Source organism: Vigna angularis, chromosome 11, assembly GCF_016808095.1.
Source record: "Vigna angularis cultivar LongXiaoDou No.4 chromosome 11, ASM1680809v1, whole genome shotgun sequence".
NCBI classification, from domain to species: Eukaryota; Viridiplantae; Streptophyta; class Magnoliopsida; order Fabales; family Fabaceae; genus Vigna; species Vigna angularis.
Window position 1 is genome coordinate 13,678,828 of NC_068980.1, and position 20,623 is coordinate 13,699,450.

The following is a 20,623-nucleotide window of genomic DNA, read 5'->3' on the forward strand; positions in this document are numbered from 1 at the left end:
TTTGGGGGTGCAAAAAGTAAAATAAATAGTTTTTTTCATTTTGTTTTTTTTTATGTTTTTTTTTTTTATTTTTGTGATGAATTATATTTACCCGGACGAAATTGGGTGTTGACAGCTGCCCCTCTTTACTCAGATATTACTGGATAATATGAAAATTTGAGATTTTTGTATTATCGGAGTAAAAGCTAAGTAAAGAAAGAAACGCAAATTTCGTCCGGATTTCAAAATGAACAAGGAACAAACAGAGAATTTTTTTTTGTTTTAAAAAATGAACAAAACTGAGAGAATTGAGGTGTAACAACCTCGTGGAGGGTGTACCAACCCTATGGATGAAGTTGATGAGGTGTAAAAACCTCGTGGAGGGTGTCGTAACCCTATGGAAGTGAATGAGGTGTACAAACCTCGTGGAGGGTGTCGCAACCCTATGGATGAAGTGAATGAGGTGTGCAAACCTCATGGAAGGTGTCGTAACCCTATGGATAAGTAAATGAGGTGTGCAAACCTCGTGGAGGGTGTCGTAACCCTATGGATGAATGAATGAGGTGTACAAACCTCGTGGAGGGTGTCGTAACCCTATGGATGAGTGAATGAGGTGTACAAACCTCGTGGAGGGTGTCGTAACCCTATGGATAAGTGAATGAGGTGTACAAACCTCGTGGAGGGTGTCGTAACCCTATGGATGAGTGAATGAGGTGTACAAACCTCGTGGAGGGTGTCGTAACCCTATGGATGAATGAATGAGGTGTACAAACCTCGTGGAGGGTGTCGTAACCCTATGGATAAGTGAATGAGGTGTGCAAACCTCGTGGAGGGTGTCGTAACCCTATGGATAAGTGAATGAGGTGTACAAACCTCGCGGAGGGTGTCGTAACCCTATGGATAAGTGAATGAGGTGTACAAACCTCGTGGAGGGTGTCGTAACCCTATGGATAAGTGAATGAGGTGTACAAACCTCGTGGAGGGTGTCGTAACCCTATGGATGAATGAATGAGGTGTACAAACCTCGTGGAGGGTGTCGTAACCCTATGGATGAATGAATGAGGTGTGCAAACCTCGTGGAGAGTGTCGTAACCCTATGGATGAAGTGAATGAGGTGTACAATCCTCGTGGAGGGTGTCGTAACCCTATGGATGAATGAATGAGGTGTGCAAACCTCGTGGAGGGTGTCGTAACCCTATGGATGAAGTGGATGAGGTGTACAAACCTCGTGGAGGGTGTCACAACCCTATGGATGAAGTTGATGAACATTCGTAATTTTGAAATTGGAGGAGAAAACTTTGATGTATGTTGATTTTTTTTTGTCTTTTTTGAAGGAAGAAGATTTGATGAAAACATGTAATTTTGAAATTGGAGGAGAAAACTTTCATGCATTTTAATTTTTTTAATCTTTTTTGAAGGAAGAAGATGTGATGAAAATATGTAATTTTGAAATTGGAGGAGAAAACTTTGATGCATTTTGATTTTTTTTTGTCTTTTTTTTTAAGGAAGAAAATTTGATGAACATGTAATTTTGAAATTGGAGGAGAAAACTTTGATGCATGTTGATTTTTTTGTCTTTTTTGAAGGAAGAAGATTTGATGAACATTCATGAAAATGTGTACATGATGTTGACTCTGATTTTTTTTGAAAGTTTGAAATCAATAAACAAAGTGTTGCATTTTTGTACAAGGATTTGAAATCTCGATATGTGAGAGAAATATGGTTGGTGTAAATTTTGAAATTTGAGGAGAAAACTTTGTTGTATGTTGATGATTTGATTTTTTGTTTTTTTCTTTTTGAAGGAAGGAGATTTGATGAGTATACATGGAGGCAAATTCAAAGTACATGATGTATTGGAAGATTATGAAACTATGACATTTTTTTTTTACTGAGTCAATTTGCTTTCTTTGAAATTATCAAATTTATGACGATCTAGACTTCCAATTTCTTTCTTTTTTTTTCAATGGATGTCCAATCCTAAAGTCAAATGTTCAAAATGAAGCTTGTGTGCCAAACATTTCTTGACGAGATACTAGTGCATACATGCTTGGTATCAAGGGTTGGGAAAAATATGTGGAGGATGATTGGAAGGATTTGGAGAGTACCGGGTTGGCTACTTGAGCCTTTTACCCCTTAAAACGGCTACAAAGGCCAATGTGAGGTAGTAGATACCCAGAAGCTGCTCTGGAACATGGTAAAAGTATTGGTATGGACAAATGTATCTGTGAATTGTGAGGGAATAAGTCATGAATCAGGGAGTGAGAATATCATGTGGGATTTGCAAATTGCCCCAATTTTGGTGGTTTTAAATTTTTGAAGTTCGGGGCGAACCAAGATCATGCGAGGCCCGACAAGGGATGCCCCAGTCTTTGTATGAGCTTTGAATATTCAGATGAAAGATTAACAAAGACGCCCAATATTTTAAATGGGTCAAAACACATGAAACTCACAGAGTTGTCCCTAGTTTTGGGTATGAGTCAATTAAGCGAGGTTCAAAAAGAGGTTGCCCCCCACTTTGGGTTTACGAATGATAAGATGGACTCAAAATCATACAAAGCCCCAAAGTGTCTGCCCCTGTTTTGAGGGTGGATCTATGAATTTCAGTGCGGACAAATCTGAGAGGCCCAACAAGGGACTCCCCGGTCTTGGTACGAACTTTGAATATACAGATGAAACAAATGTGAGATTAACAAAGTCGTCCAATATTCTGAATGGGCCGGGCCGAAACATATGAAACTCACATAGTTGCCCTGGTTTTGAAGAACAGGCGAAAAGGTTATGAAAAGCTTACAAAGTTGCCCCAAGTTTGGGACTCGGGGGAAGAGTTTGAATGGGACATGAATTTGTTCAAAAATTTGTGATGGATATGGAAATGATTGGCTTGAAAGGATTGCCCAAATTGGCTTGATTTTCCTTTGTATAATTTTGATCAATAGGGAGTTCCCTTCTTCTGAGGACATTTATTGTTTTTTTTTTTTACAACTGCATTGTTGGTCATTTTGTCTTGTCTCGAAAATTAAACTTTATGAAAATTTAAGCAACCATTATTCAATCTGTGTGGACTTTTATTGGGCTCGTAATGTGGCTTGGGCTAAAGGGTGTTGAAAGAAAGGATATAAAGGCTCAAATAAATTTTTGTGGGTTATTTGAAACAAGAGTTACCATCTGCACCTTGTATCAATTATTCGTCAAAACTGTTGACTTTCTTTGCTAATTTGCAAACTTCACTCTTTGTTTGTCATCACTTTGTGATTCTTTCCGTTTTTGCTTCACTTTTGAGGAATTCTCTTCATTTGATCACTAAGTGTGTTCCTTTGCAATTTGAGTTGACTTCTACTGTGATGGTAACCCTTGTTTGGGTAAATTTGAAAAGAAATTTCTTATTGGCTCAAATTTGGTATCAAAGGATATATTTTTGTTTTTTGGATGAAGAAAGATGGCCACACATCATTTCAAATTTTGGTTGCTTTATTTTCAAAAGATTAATCTGGAGACAAGACTAAATGATCTCAAAAAGAGTCATTTTTCATCCCTTTTCTTCTTCTTCTTTCTTTGTCATAACGGATTCCAGGATCTCCCAAATGAAAGCCAGTGGAGGTAATGGAAAATCTGCCCCAGTGTAAAACTTTGTGTTTATTATTTGGGCTCAAGAACATGATTGGGCCAATCTCTTGGTATAGCGAGGGCTGAAGGATGATGTTTTCAAGCAATGCACACACAGATATCTCTTAAGAATATGTGACTTGATCATTTGACTCCAGGAGATTATGACATCCATTACATTTTTTTTTTAAATCTCATAAAATGGATAATTTGCATCGAAAACAAATGACTCAACTTTTGCGTATTTTTTGGTTTTATGCATGAAGAAAAGTAATATGAAATGAAAATGATGATACTAGTTGAAAAACAGATTTTTTTTGTTTTTTTTTTGTTTTGTTCTTTTTTTGTTTTGAAAATTGGGCTTTGCGGACCAACCTAGAAACTGGACCTTGCGGGCCGATATGGAAAATAGGCTTTGTGAGCCATTGGGGAAATTGGGATTTCTTGGCCAATGGAAACTGGGCCTTGCGGGTCAGCATGGGAACTGGGCTTTGCAGGCCAATATGGGAAATGGGCTTTGAGAGCTATTGTGGAAATTGGGATTTCTCAACCAATGTGGAAGCTGGGCTTTGCAAGCCAGTATGGGAAATGGGCTTTATGAGCTATTGTGGAAATTGAGATTTTTGGCCTTTGTGGAATCTGGGCCTTGCGGGTCAGTATGGAAACTGAGCTTTGCAGGCCCGTATGGGAAATGGGCATTCTGGGCCAATGTGGAAATTGAGATTTTTCGGCCATTGTGGAAACTGGACTTCTTTAATTCTTAATTGTTTTTTTAACAACAAATTCCAAGAAAATCATGCATGATAATTTGGAAGACTGTACTAAAAGCACATTGTTAACAATTTGTATCTTCCACAATTATGCAATTTACGGAAAGAAATCTTTTTGTATTTTTTTTTACAGAGAAGGACAATTGGACTCAATGGGCTCCGAACCGATCTTTTCTTTTTTTTTTGTTTTTTACTTTCCGACACGGGAAAATCCAGATCGGATCGGACCTGAGGAGAAGTAACATAGAAGGAAGTTGGACTTACCAGGCACATTGACCCAATGGATCAGATGACTTGAGCCGTGTGAACTTGACACAAGAAGATGACAAAGAAAACATTTTTTTTTTGATAGTTTATGGAATAAGCTAAAAGAAATTCATTTTTTCATTTTTTGTTATGAGAGGATTTCACAAGATTGAACTAAAGAAAATTTTGCAACACTACTAGACTCAATGGGCCCAACACTATTCTTTTTACAACCATGACAAAATCTTCAGACAAGGGTCTGAATTCCTTTATTTTTATTTTTTGCACAAATACTTGTTCACACAAATGAAAAGGGAAATTATGAATTGAAAACACAAAATCTACATGTATTTTTTATTTTTCAGAAATTCAGATGCACTGGTTCAAGAGAAACCACATATGACAAAGGGGCCTAATGGGCTCAATAACTGTTCATATTTCATTCTCAGATTTTTTTTAACTACAAATTCAAAGAAAATCACACAGGACAATTTGAACAAATGTACTAAACATCATTCAACAGCAAAAATGTGAAAACAAAATATTTTTGACATATTTTCAAAAGAAGTAGACTCGAGAGAAAACCACGAAGGCCATTGGGCCTAATGGGCTCGAGCACTGTTCTCTTTTTTCAATATTTTTATTCTTAGATTTATTCAAAATGTAGAAGAAGAAGGAATAAAAATCAAACAAAATGGTGTGATGTGAAATTACAAACATGCCAAAATAATTCTTCACTCAAATTTATATTTCAGAAGAATTGGGTTCAAAGAAGGTTAACATGACAATGAGGCCCAATGAACCTGAAAAATGTCCATTATCATGCAAATGAAAAACAATTTTGAACACTTCAAATTTTACATCACTCCATTTATTATTTTTTTTGAAAATTTTCTATTTATCATATTTTTTTTATATTTTGTTTTATTATTTTTTTTTGTGAAATCGGATCATCTAAGAAGTCTGGTATTAGGCCGGATTGACCTAACAAAACCCTACCCGTTTTCAGATTTTCAATTTTTTTATTTTTGAATTCAGAAAGACCGGGACTATGACATCAGACGGTTGCATCGACCGAAACTGTAGCTACAGTGGATTTGCTCAGCTATAAAACGGGTACCCCTTCGGCGTCCGAGCGGCATTTCCCGATCTTACTCTCTCTCTACCTCTCTCTTTCTCTCCCCCTCTTTGAGCGTCTGGATTTCTGCGAGGAGCTTCTGCCCCAGTGTGCCTTCGAAGGCGTTCGACTCTTGCAACGACCTTCTGTCTGTAAGCCCTTCTGCGTCCGGGTAAGTGCTTCGATCTCTTAATCTCTCTTTCTTTCATGTTTTTTCTTTCCATTCTTTCTTTTACGCTTTCTCTGCTTCTCCTTCTTTTCCCCTTTTCGCTTTCTCTGCCTTTCTTTCCCTCTTCCTTTTCTCTGTTGTTTTTTTTTCTTTCCTTTACGCTTTCTGTTCTTGCTCTTCTTTCTTGTTCCCTTTTCGATTTCCCTGCTTTACTTCCCCTCTTCCCTTTCTGTTTTTCTTTTTTGCTTTCCTGTTCTTCTTTTCTTTTATGCTTTCCGTTATGTTGTTCGGTTTTCCTGTCCTTCTTTCCGTTCTGTTTTTTTTTTATTTCTTTCCTTTATGCTTTCTGTTCCTCTTTCCTTTTACTCTTTAGCTTTCTGTTTTTTTCTTTTCTGTTTTATGTTCATTCTTCTCCTCTTCCATTTTTTCATTTTTCTAAACTTAAAACACTTAAAAACACAACTGTCTTAAACTTAAGGGGTATATAGGCTGGAAACCAGACGTTAATCTCCCTTCGATTTAAGGTATGGCAGAGACAATCGGGTAGAACAACGCCACGTACCCCATTTAAAACTAAAAAAAAATTTTAATTTACATGAACAATCATGGACAAGGACGACTGGACATAGATCCGTCTAGGACCCTTTTGCAAGGACCGTGAAATAGATCTGAGACCAGACACTGAAATAACAAAGACTGACCGGACAAAATAAACCTAAAAGGAAACAAAAACAAATAAAGAAAACACCGAACTAAGAAACTAAATTTTTTTTTGTGTTATGCTTTTTGTTATGTTTTTGTTCTTTTTATTTTTATTTTATTTTTATTTTATTTTTTTTATATGTTTTAGAATACTTAGAGAGGAAGGATGAGTGAGATGGAAATAGAGAGATATACCAGTCAGCGGTGGCGTCCTACTGACGATCAGATCAAGATGATGACCAACATATATAATTATGGGGTCACACATCCAAGCAGAGCCCAAGTCGTCGAGATTGCGTCTTGACTAAGGGCTTTCGGAGATGCCAGCGAATATAACGTGCACTGCTGGTTCAACAATCATGGTAACCGGGTCAGGCGCCTGCAAGCGGAGATAGACCCCACTGACACTATCTTTTCTCTGCTGCCGCGGTACATGTATGGTAAAAACCCTAATTTTTTTTTAAATTTCTCTCTTCCTCCTCTATTATTGACATAAAAAAATTTTGTTGAAAGAATATGACTGGGTAATTATGAGGGCGCCGAGGCTGCTGGATCTGTTCCCCATTCCGATCATCATCGACGACGACAGAGATGAATGACAAATTCCTGCACCCATGCCTCTCGCATTCCGAACCAAAGCTCCCTCGACGGAGCTCTCCCTTAGACCACCACAACCAGCTCGAGAATTTTTTCATTGAATTTTTTTTTAATATATAAATTTTTTTATTTTTATGGTCTGTAATATCAGCATTGATCGAACCCTGAACATCTTTAATATGCGTTATTTTTGTTTTTTGCTTTTTTTTTTGTTTTTTTATTTGAATTTGTACCTTCGCACCTTTTTCTGTTATATCTATTTTTTCTTTTTTTGCATTTTTATTTTATTTATCAAATGTTAAGATCGTATGAGTATATTCAAAATGATATCTTTGTTCAAAATCATCTTTCCGACCTTACTGTAAATCTTGCTCTGATGATGAAATAAAATTAGATTTTTATGTGTTTTTTCTTCATTCAGTCTAAACAAAAAAAAAATCAATAAAAAAACCCTTTGAAACAATGACGAAGAGGACCTATATATAAAAAAAATATTTACAATGAAGGAAAATAAGGCAAATTAACTTCGAAAGACGAGAACTGGAGTAAAACTCAAAATTATTTGTATGACACAATGAGTAAATGGGTTCAAAAGAAAATAATTTATTTACAAAGAAAATACGGAAAATGACTTCGAATAAAATGAGATCCGAAGTGAACGTCATGAGCAAAATTTTTGAACCATTATGCGTATGAGACAATGCAGAAAATGGGAAGAGAGGAACAATGAACTCGTAAAACAATTTGAACAATTTGAAATTTCGATGACCCCCTTTTTTTGTTTTTTGGTCCGTGTCCCTTAGGGTGTTTTGGAGACTTAGCCGTATTATTATTTTTAAATCTAAATTTCATTAGATGAAATAAATTAAGAAAAAGAAAATAAAAACGAAAAGAAAAAGAGAAAAGTAAGAAATTATAAAGATGTGAACATTGCCAAATGTATAATCTGGAAATTAACATGAAACAAAGTCGATAGGACATTTCATCCACAATATTTAAGTTCACCACATGTGAGGTATGCAAAATCACGATCAATCATCACGAGCCTTAGCCATTACATTCTTTATTTCTTTCATCAGTTTCTTGCAGTAATTGAGGAAAGTTTCGACCTTCTTAGGCGGATTAAAGATTGGCATTGCAGATTCAGCATCAGCTAATAACTTAGGGACATCCTTAATGGCTTCATTAGCAAGGGAAGCTAGCTGTGCGACACTTCTCTTCCAGTTTTTATAACTCGCCCTTGTTCAACGGTATACTCCTTCATCTGATTCATCAACTCTTGATGTTTCTTCTCTGATTCAGCCCGATGCCAACGTTCCTTCTTCAGTTTTGTCACTGCTGCATTCGCCTGTTGTTCGGCGTCGTCCATTCTAATATGCATTTTGTGCAGTTCCTCTAGTACTTTTTGCTTGTCCCTCTGGGATTGGTCATACAATTGCTTCGTAACACGCTCTGATATCTCAATTATACCATATTCCCGGTCTTTCAAAGTCAGCTCAATGTTGGCCGCTACTAGCTCTTGCTTTTGTCTTATTAACAACTCCTCGTATGCTTCGCTGTTTTCCACACCTTCTTGCTTAAGATTCTCATAATCATGTTGTAGGCTCTGAAGATTATTGGTCAACTTGATATTTTCTAGTTTCATTTGCTCGAATTCTGCCTTCAACAATTTTAGTTCCTCACTTTCAGCCTTATGAAACTGTTTTCCATAATCTAGGTTAGGAGAAGTTAACTCGAAAGGCAACTTCACTGTCCTAACCCTTTCTGCAATCCAATGGCTGTAAGGAATTCCTTCATCAATAGTCCATGGTCTGGGGTCCATTTCTGCACGAATAATGTTGCCCCAAGCATTCCTAACTTCATGAAGTACTTCAACAAAGGTTCCTTCCTCATAATAGATTTGCAATATGGCAAGAGACGCAGGTGTAGGTGATCCTCTCATAGGATGCCCAAATTGCCTTTGTGCTAACACAGGATTGTAATTAATACAACACCTAATACCCATGAGGGGTACATTAGGGTACCTCCCGCAGTGATATATAATTTGTGATCTACGCTGCCAAGGGACACACCATTTAATTTGATCCTCGTTTAAACTTGCACAAAGTTGTGCCCATTCATTTGCCCCTTTCACATTTGGTTTACACTGCAATAGCTCATCCATGGGGCACGGGGAATTTAAGGCATCTCCAGTCACACGGGAAATGAACCACATATACAACACTGGTAGACAGCATAACATCTTTCCTCCCTTCAGTTCATAACAACGATTAAGGGTCCCATAAACTTCAGCCAGGACGGCAGTGACTGGATTCTCACAACGCTCTTTGTATCCTACAAATGCGTTCATAGCGGCATAGTCAACGAGATTCTTGACACTAGGAAAAAGCATGATACCATAGAGGAGAAGAGCCAATACATCCATAAACGTTTCCCAATTTTCCTCTTCAGCCAAACGATGCAAGTATCCTTTTAGGTATCCTTGGGGAAGGCCCCTCACTTTGCCCTTGATTATGAACTTGCTTTCTAACTTCACAGGGTGTACTTTCATGATCCTTGATAGCTGCAAGATAGGGACATACTGCCCAAGGTAATTGTATGGGGCTTTTCCCTCAAGAGGTATATTTAAAATCTGCTCGAATTCTTCCACTATTGGCACTAGTTGGAAATCTTGAAAAGTGAAACACCTTAGTGGTGGATCATAGTACTGGGCTAAAGTAGTAATTGCTGATGTTTGGACCTTCACCTCTAACAGGCTCAACAAATTCCCATACTCCTTCTTGAATGCGTCCTTTTGGGATGACTTCATTTTCTTTACCAGTTTTCTCAGACCATTCCTATTTCCTTCCTCTGCTTCAATGGTTATCCTTTCCTTTAAAATGTTTGAACTTGAAGGTCGGTCAACTTCAAATCTCATGTTAATTTCCATTTTATCTCGACGGCTTAGTCACAAATTTATAACTTCCTACATATGACCCACAACAACAAGACCATAAAAAAATGCATGAGAAAAACACATGATGATAAAGTGATATATTCAATGCGTTTAATTTTTTTAAAAAAAATCGGTTATAAGACGACACACATCTCCCATTCGTGCCTTATGAAAAGTTGAATAACTAGAGTTCTAAGGCCAAATATATGCACTCACAAGGATAGCTTCCTAATCCTTAAATCAAGGCCACTAGAGCTATGATTCTTTTCACTGTTTCTCCACAACAGTCAGAGTAATCAACTAAATGTGGAGACACAAATGAAGAGAACAGACTCTAGCTGGAGTTCTCACGATAGCCAGACAGGAAGTACATCCCAGAGTGACACCGCTACACAACCCCTCTATTTCTAAGTTGCGCTCAGACCCGGGTATAAGGCCTCACTCATGATATGCATATTGTGTGGAGGGAGATTATAATAAAAAAACAACAATTGCAAAAATAAACATAGATAAGTAGAAACAATTATTTCAAACATAAATAAAAAGTAAAAGAAACTCACATGCAATTATTCCAAATATTAAACATAAATAAAGACAAAGGGATTAAAAACAAAAAGAAAAACCACATTGAATTCACTTATCTAATTAAATGGCTTGACTCTCTGACGTCCCCAGCGGAGTCGCCATCTGTCGCAATCGAGAAATCGCGACGAGACGACGATCCGAAAAAGATAAATAAATTTGAAAAAAGAGATTGGAGTCGCCACCATAGTTTATTTTGGAAAACTACAGAAAAACCATAAAATGATAAGGCATGGTCTGCGAGAACCAGATTCTTGGTTCGGGAGTCGGTTACTGATAATAGTTGAAAAACTATTATTTTCATGCTTAAAATTGATACTAAAAGCAACCTTTAGACTTAGAAACTAGCTTGAAATCATACTTTTATCCATATTTTCAGAAATAAGAGAGCTGGACAGGTTTATGCTTGATTTCAGTGTTTTTGTGCAGGTTTTAAGGTGAATTTAGTGAAAGAAGTGAAGAAGGAGAGAGATAGAATCAGAAAAGGAATCGAAGAGTGCAAAAAGAAGAAGTCGAAGTCACCGCTCAGCGGCATTTTACCGCTGAGCGGCACTTAAGAGGTTGCGGGAGGTCCGCTGAGGGGAGAAAACGAGACGCGCAATCACCGCTGAGCGGTATTTTACCGCTGAGCGGCACTTTAATGGGCTTGGGCTTGACTTTTTGTAATTTACGAATGGTATTTAAGCCTTAGGGTTTCCTAGGGTTAGGCATCTTTGGCAGAAACGAGGCAAACACTCTCTCTTCCACCCCTTTGAAGGAGGATCTTGGATGCTCAGGCTACCTCTTCACCTTTATTGGGTTTATTCTTTCATACTTTCATTGTAATTCATCTAGGTTCACCATGAATATGGTGAACTAAACTTTGTATGTTTGTTGGGGAATCAATGTAATCTCTTGAAGCTCTCATATATGGAATTTATGCTTGCATCTTAATCTAAGATTTATGCTTTCTTTCATCATTAGTTAGGGTTTTTCCTCTTTGCTTAATGCTTGCATAGTTTAACTCATTCAATGCATGATTATTGGTTTTGTCGATACGGGCACGTACGGGGAAGTCTAGATCCGGGGAATTTCTCCCAATATTATATTGGTTGTCGTTAAGCTCCTGCACTTATGAACTAATCATTAGGAATGCTAGGAATTGTATGAACTCGTGATTAGGGAGAAGCCATCTAGAATGGTACTTTAGAGAGTGGCATTAACAATGATGATTTGAATGTTGAATTCCTAAAATGTATGAGAGTGGATGAGATGAAATTGACCCCCAACAACATATTCATTCATATATTCCATTGAAAGTGTTTATCTTTTGTCTTTGCCATTGATCAAACTTCATGCATACATGTTTATTTTGTTTTTCGTCTTGCATATAAAAATCCAAATATTTCGTTTGTAAGTCCTAGCTAATCAACAAATCACATAACTAAACTAGGCCGTGAGTCCTTTGGGAAGAACGATACTTGGTCTTACCAAGTTTATTACTTGAACGATTCGGTCATACTTGCCGATTGAAAAACAAGTTTGTGACATCATATTTTGGTGCTTACAAATTTGTCCATCAGTTACGTGTAGGGAAGGTATTAGCATCCTACAACGCCTGCCTTAAGGCAGTACCTTTAACTAAATACGCGAATATGTTGTGGTTTTCAAAATGTTTAACTTTCCCTTAAAATAAAACTCTAAAGAAACAAACAATATTTTTTAGTTTTTTGAGCCCGATAAGGATTGACCTTGCGCCTACATATTCCCATTCAGAATGAGAAATCAGGGTTCCGTAGTTCATTTTGAAATTGTTTGAGAAATTTGTTTGGAAATTGTTTGAAAGATTTGTTTAATTGATTATGGATAAATTTGGATTTTTGGGGAAATGAACCTGACAAGGACTAGCCTTGCTCCTACGTATCTCCACTTTTGATGAAGAATCAAGGATCACGTAGTTTTGGCAAGGCGATATTGTTTGTAGTTTGAAAAATAGATGTTTTTTAGTTTTTGAAGATTTTATATTTTTTTTGGTATTTTTTATTTAGGAGAATGAAAAGGTTTTTAGCACAAGGACGATGCGTACAATCACACATGTGCCTAAACCTTTAAAACATATTTTTGTAATTTTATTTAAAAGAGAGAAAAGGTTTTTAGCACAAGGACGATGTGTGCGATCACACATGTGCTTAAACCTTTGAAACGTATTTTTGACATTTTTTGAAGAAAGAGAAAAGGTTTTTGGCACAAGGATGATGCGTGCGATCACACATGTGCCTAAACCTTTAAAACATATTTTTGGGATTTTGAAGAAAGAGAAAAAGTTTTTTGGCACAAGGACGATGCGTGCGATCACACATGTGCCTAAACCTTTAAAACATATTTTTGTAATTTATAATTTTTTTATTTTGTATTTTTCTTTTTATCTTTAATTTTTATATTTTAGTTTTCTTTTTATTAAGAAGAGAGATGAGTTGAAATATCTATGACATAAAATTGTGAAAAAAAACATAGGATAAAATTGTGGTAGAAAATTGGATAAATTTATAAACTAAAAAAAATGATCAAAATGCATATAAATAGAATGAAAAGAAAATGTGTACCTCGTTGAAGATTTGAAAGATGAAGCAAAACTTTGCTTGTAATAAGTTGTAAGGAGAGATAGGTTGATGGCGAAGAAGATGAATTTATAGTAGAAATGTGGTATGGGATTTACTATGTATAGAGGGATTAGGAAATAGTAAAATGTGAGAGAAAAATGAAGTAGAGTTTTGGGATGGAATGAAGAGGTTTTGAGAGAGAAGAGATGGATATTATGTAATTGTGTGTGTGTAGTGAAGAGAATGTAGGTATTTATAGAGTTAAGGATGAAGAAAGTTGATGAATAAAAATAATATAATAAGTTGGTGGAAAATTTAGATGAATTAAAAAAAGGTGAATAGAAAAAGTTAATGTGGAAAATAAGTGAAAGAAATAATATAAAAAGTTGGTGGAGAAAGTAGGTGAAATAAAATATAGTAAATAGTAAAAGTTAATGTGGAAAATAAGTGAAAGAAATAATATAAAAAGGTGGTGGAAAAATTAGGTGTGGAAATTAAGTGAAAGAAATAATATAAAAAGTTGGTGGAGAAATTAGGTAAAATAAAATATAGTGAATAGTAAAAGTTAATGTGGAAAATAAGTGAAAGAAATAATATAAAAAGTTGGTGGAGAAATTAGGTGTGGAAATTAAGTGGAAGAAATAATATAAAAAGTTGGTGGAGAAATTAGGTGAAATAAAATATAGTAAATAGTAAAAGTTAACGTGGAAAATAAGTGAAAGAAATAATATAAAAAGTTGGTGGAAAAATAAGGTGGAGAAAAATGGATAATAAAAAATGTTGATGGAGAATATATAATTAAAAAATGTAAGTGGAATAATTAGAAAAGTTGATATATAAAATTAATATGGAAATGATGTGGAAAAAGTAAATGAAAAAGGTAGATGATGTGGAGGGTGAGGTGGATGGTGATATGGAGAATGGGGTGTGATAAGAAAAGATAGGTGGTGAGGAAGTAAAAAAGTGAGATTATTTTGGGCCATTAGATTAAGTGTTTAAAAGAAAATTTGGGGGTGCAAAAAGTAAAATAAATAGTATTTTTCATTTTGGTTTTTTTTATGTTTTTTTTTTATTTTTGTGATGAATTATATTTACCCGGATGAAATTGGGTGTTGACACATAGTAATCCTCAAACATTAGGATATTCCAAGTATAAAGAAACAAAACCTAACATTTTATTTATTTATTTTGAAGCAAAATACAGCCAATTTATAGGACATATATTAATAATTACAATGCTTTTGAACTTAAGTTAAATGGTAAATATTGTCTCAAATCGAGTCAACTCAATTTATATGGATTGTTTCACCAATAATTATAAGCTAAAGATAAGTTGATTTAATCCAATTTATTTTTGGTAGATTAAAAGTTTGTAATCCAATTTAATATATGAAACGGTGGATTAAATATACACTAGTAAAAAAACAAGTTTTGAACTCACACATTACGCTTCGGTTTTAGGAAAACTGAAGCATATAAAAATGCGGTGGCAGTTTCATAATTTTAGCGACACTATATGCCTCGGTTCATTGATAATCGATACTAAAAGTGGTCTATTGCCTCGGTTCTCTGACAAACCAAAGCATAAAATCATGCAAAGAAAGCTAAGTCACACCTTTCATGGTAAAGGAAGGTACTGTCTTGGTTCGAAGGGGAATTCGAGGCATATAACCCTGCAGATTGACCTCTGCCACACTGCCAGACCTGCCACCTTTGCACCAGAACGTTCTAAATGTCTTTTGTCATCTCATACTACCTCGGTTTTCTGACCAACCGAGGCAAAATACCCTACCAAATCCCTTGCATGGTTTTGAAAAGGAACGTTCCAAATTCCTGAACCACTGATACCGCTTCGGTTAGTTGGGAATTGATGCGGTAGATCTTTTATGCTTCGCGTGAGGCGCGAACCGAGGCCTATATGTTGAATATATTTTCAAAAATTCCATTTTCTAACACTTTTAGGCATCGGTTGAGATAGCAACCGAGGTAGTAGGTCTTTATTGTTTCAGTTAGTTAGTGGAACCGAGGTAATATCGTTTTTCTGGGATTACATCTCTAGAATCGCGAACAGTTTTCTTCTTCATTTGAACGAAACCTTTTGCTCTGCACAAATCGCCTTTGTCGTCGCTTCTGCTCGCCGTGCCTCCCTCGCTGCGCCACGCCTCCCTTGCCGCTCTCGTGCGCCTTCCTCATCGCTCTAGCGCGCCTCTGTCGCCATTGTCATCGCACCTCCATTGTCGTGCCTCCTTCACTCGCTCCATTCGTTCTTCATCTGCGCTACCCCCACTGCCTTCCACCATTCATCGACGTCGCCGACAACTTTTGTTCTCACCGTCACGATTTTGCTCTCTTCACCTGGTAAGTTCGCCTTTTGAGATTGATAGAAATAATTTTTTTTCTTCATTTTGAGATTGATAGAAATAACAATGGTAGTATATTATTTGTTGATGAGAATTTTGAGATTGATAGAAATAGCAATGATAGTATTATTTGTTGATGAGAGTTCATGCAAGGGAAGAAAAAGGGTTTAGCCATATTAATTAGGGATATAGAAATTAGGGGAATAGAATTTTGAATTCTTTGTGTTAAATGGGTTGATAATGTAAATTGATTGATAATGTAAATTGGTGTATAATTTTTTGTTAGAGATATAGAAATTAGAGAATAATATTTTGAATTGTTGTATTAAATTGGTTGATTTAGTGATGAAAGAAACTTTAAGGTTTGGAATCATGATACTAATTAATGTGTTGTTTGCTTTTGTTTAGATGTTATATTTTTGCGGGGGAAGTTTATACCTTCTTAAATGCAGACATTCTTCATTGGTGACAAACATGTAATTATCTGTTTGGTTCCTATTCTTAAAATTTTCCTTTTAATATAAACATGTAATTATTTGTTTGGTTAAATATATTGTTTGCTTGAATATATTGTATGTTGCATACAAAATTATTTGTTTGGTTGAATATATTGTTATTGTGAATTAGCCTTAGTTTCCCGTTTGAGATTCAATATAAAAATTATTTACTATCTCTAAATTTGTTTGTAAAAATGTACATTTTACAAGTGAATAGAGAGGAGATGGTAATATTAATTTTCAGGTATTGAATCTTGAATTGTCTAGTTGGAAAGTTTAAGAAGAGTAATAACTTTTTCATAGTTTATTAATATATACACTACATTTGGCGCGTTAGACTAACTTTGTAACATCATTGTAGATGCGCCGATGATTGTACAATGGGGATTCTACTACATTTGGAAGACATATTATGATCCCATTGTACTTACATCAGCAAGATGTTAAGGAGCTTGCGTTGTGGGAGAGAAGGGATTAATATTTCACTCGTTCAGTTTTGGATGATGTAAGTTTATGAGAACTTATTTATATAAAATTGATTTATCAAGTTACTTATATCAGATCATTTCTTGATTTCAGGTATATGTTTGGTGTAAGTAACAAGATGGGGTTTAATTATGTATATGGGTTCATTGACCCCCAAATGACTCACGAAGGAAATAGATTGACATCCAAACATTCATCACCAGCTGCTTTGCAATGGGAAAGAAGATATATTTTCTCCCCTATATACTTGGGTAAGTGAACTTTGTAAACTTTAAAGTTTCATTTATGATTTTAGTATATGAAAATTAAGTTACTACCAATTTCAGGCGTCATTGACAGCTACTTGTGATCTCCATACCAGAGAACACTACTATATAGTTTTGTTCATTGCACAAGTCTCCTCCTAATCCTCTTAGACAAGTAGTAGATTGGTAAGAACCTCAATGTTTGAACTTTATTTGTTATATAAATGTATGCTAAAGCAATTTTTTTAATAGTTCCCTTGCAGCACATATGATGTTGTTTGGGAGATAACTTGCTAAAGCTAAAAAGCTTGCATGGTTGGCCCTTAAGGTTTGGTATTTTAGTCCATACTTTGTTACATTTTGTACCATTCCAATGATGTTTCTTAACATTTTATAATTATGATGATATATTGTAGTGTAATAGACAAATCGGGTCATATAAGTGTGGTTACTACATCATGTATTGGATGATGACCACTATTCATGCACATGTTACTAGTGGAAGGGAAACGGTAATATTTTGGTTTGAATTTTATTTTCTCTATAGTTTAGATTTCATATACACTAATTGAAATCATTGTGTTTTATGTATAGATTCAATTTTACTACTTCAATTCCAGAGAAGTCACTTAAACTCATAAGGAAAACACTTGCTAAATATTTAATTAAATTGTATAATAGTATGTAGATATTAGGATATAGTAAGTTCTACCTTAGCATATTTATTATTAGTTTAATTTTGTAATTGGATTGATTTATTTTTCTAAGTTGATTTATGATTACATTGAATTGATTTATGCTTCTAAGAAGTTGATTTATGATTACATTGAATGAATTTATGTTTTAATATAATTTTTATTGAAAATATATGCTTCTAGATTGTTCTGGATTGTTAAATATATGCAGGTCTGTTTCTACAGTTGAGAATGTTGCAGAAACGTACATGTTCTTAAAAAAAACAGGAGAATACACCTTAGTTGTGACCATAATCGAGGTAGAAAGTCTTTTAAGGCATTAGTTCAGGTCATAATCGAGGCAGAAAATCTGGCGAAAAAGCAAAAAAAAAAAATATATAAAACACTCTATTGCCTCGGTTTGGGTCCCAACCGAGGTAGTAGAGTCTGAGATACTGTCTCAGTTCAGAAGGAACCGAGGCGAAAAGTGTTTCGAAAAAAGAAATAAAAAAGAAAAAACTCTACTGCTTCGGTTACATATAAACTGAGGTAAAATCCTACCACTTTTTTCCTCGGTTCACAATCGAGGCAAAAAGCCTACCCCTTTTTGCCTCGCCTGTATATACCTCGGTTGCGGAACCGCTGCCTGTAGGCGAAAATAACTGTTGTCGTTTCCCTTGACTGCACTAGTGATATTCACCTGGTTAAGGATGTTTTACTTTTTCAACTTATTTTATATAGTTGTTATAGTAAAATTAAAGTAAATAATTTGATTCATTTATTTATAATAGCATAATTAAAATATTTATCAAACATTAACTATAATTAGAAAATTATATTATAAAAATAAAAAATACAAATAAAAATGTTAATCTATATAATTGGTCAAATAAATAAATGGTTAATAATTTTAGAAGTCTCTATTTCTGCAGAATCGTCTCAAATAGGTTCTCGTATTTTTTTTTATTGTCCCTATTTCTGTAAAATTAAATCAATTGGACCCTTGCCGTCAATTTCAGTAAACGACATTAAGAGATCCATGACATGGCATGCTGACTATGCATTGCTTAAGTATGTGGTACACTCAGGGTACTAATGTCGTGTGTTTTGTAATTTTTAAATGAAAGAAATTTGGGATTTGACTAAATCTCTAATTTGGAAAAATCCCTTTTAAAAAAGGTGCGTGAGGTCTGAGAAGTTGTTCTCTTCGATGTGAAGTTGTTCTTCTTCGACGCGGGTATGTGGCTGGGTGGTGAATCTACTTCTACTTCTCTGAATGCCGAAATGACAGTTTAATCATCCTGATAATTGAGAGTCACCAAAACAGGTCTATTATTGCACATTTACAACAATAACACTCTCATCTAACATCTAGAATTTGCACCAAACATATGTAATACCCATAAGAATTAGCATTACATGTAGAACACATAGAATTCATCAACCAAACAACAAGCTAGTTTAAACCAAAATCCAAATGTGGTTTTGATTAGGATTTATTTTTGTGTCGTTTGAGAGATTAGAATCGACGAGACAACGTTGGATGAATAGAAAGAAAGGAATGAGGATGTTGAAAGGTAGCGGATGAGCGTTGTTGATGTGAATGATGTTGTCGGTAGGGAAAATGACGACATCATCGGAAGAGGAAGAATGCGAGAACTGATGGATCCACATAAGGAAGCTACCTTTGAGGTTCAACCTGGATCTACTGGCAAACTATTCTGAGTATCCAATGTTGGACGACCTGTGTCCCTACCTAGGAAACCACAGTCTGGGACAGAAAACTCATAACCGCTCTCGGAGTTGGTATCGAACCGACCCTTCCATGCTGGAACTCGTCTTCCACCGTCGGATGCTGGAGTACCCTGCCTCACGCAAGATCCCCTGTGCGCAAAGGCTATCTATATCCCCTACTACGTGAGCCTCGATGACCTACGCTACCTCTACGGCTTAGAATCAAACTTCAGCGCCCTACACGACCTCCACCTCTTCCACTTCCTCCAACAAGACAACCCCTAAATCTGGGCTCATCACATGGCCCACGACCACTTCCTCATAATGGTCCACCCCGCCTGGGACTTCTCCCAACCCCTCACCAACGACCCTCCCTTCCGGGGCACCTCCTTCCTCGAGTTCCCCCAATTTTTTAACCTCATTGCCCTCAAGCTTGAGGCCTGTGCGTGGCCCTGGCAGGACATGATGGCAGATCACCCTAAACCCCTAATACAATTGTAAACTCCCAAATCGCAACAAGCTCACTCACAAGCAAAGGGGAAGTATTCCCCTAAACTAAAAATCCTCAGGAGCACAGTGAGGCTGGAGGAGGTGGAGCGGCGCGCGAATTTGGCGGTGCGCTTCTCTAGTGGGAGCCGCCCCATGAGTTGCCAAGGGCGCGGCGGGAGGAGACGGAGGGAGACAACGGGGAGAGGATAAAGAGGAAGAGGATGAATGCGAGAAAGAAGGATAGTTTTTTAAAATTTAAAACAATTAAATTCCACGTAACACTAGTGCAGAATTGGGCTTAAACGTCACCCCATAGACGTTGGACAACAAAATAACTAACGTAAATTATTGACCGGTGACATTTTTGTAAATAAGTGGGCATTAAGACGTCTGTTAGGAGGGGCCCCGACGTCTATAATTATAGACGTCGGGGCCCCTCCTAACAGACGTCTTAATGCCTGACAAGTAGGTGAAAAGTCTTTTTTTTTCCGCCTTCGAGATGTCCGATCCTGCCACCCCGACATCTATATTCGATTATAGACGTCGGTGCCCCTCCTAACGGACGTGTATATGTTTGACAGGTAGATGAAAAGTTATTTTTTTCAGCCGTACAGACGTCCAATCACGCCAACTGACGTCTAAATGGCTTGTGAAAGTTGTTTTGGACGTCATATTAGTGAGGGCCCCGACGTCTAGTTTAGAATAGACGTCGGGGCACCTGGGGAGCCGACGTTTAGTTTGCTATTAAATGAGACATGAAATTCGCTGTTACGAGCACTTCATCGTCTTCCTTCTCTCGCCTTTTCTCTCCGCGGCATTGCTTTCCAGGTGCGTTTTTGTTTCTTTTGAACTGTTTAAA

The 20,623-nt window shown here is 36.3% G+C and overlaps 1 protein-coding gene across 1 annotated transcript; it reads right to left on the minus strand.

Moving 5' to 3' along the window:
• Positions 1 to 8,381: 8,381 nt before the first annotated feature.
• LOC108332778 (uncharacterized) lies at positions 8,382 to 10,112 on the minus strand. The gene has a single exon (XM_017568084.2). The coding sequence runs from the start codon at positions 10,110 to 10,112 to the stop codon at positions 8,382 to 8,384; it is 1,731 nt and encodes a 576-aa protein (XP_017423573.2).
• Positions 10,113 to 20,623: the final 10,511 nt, after the last annotated feature.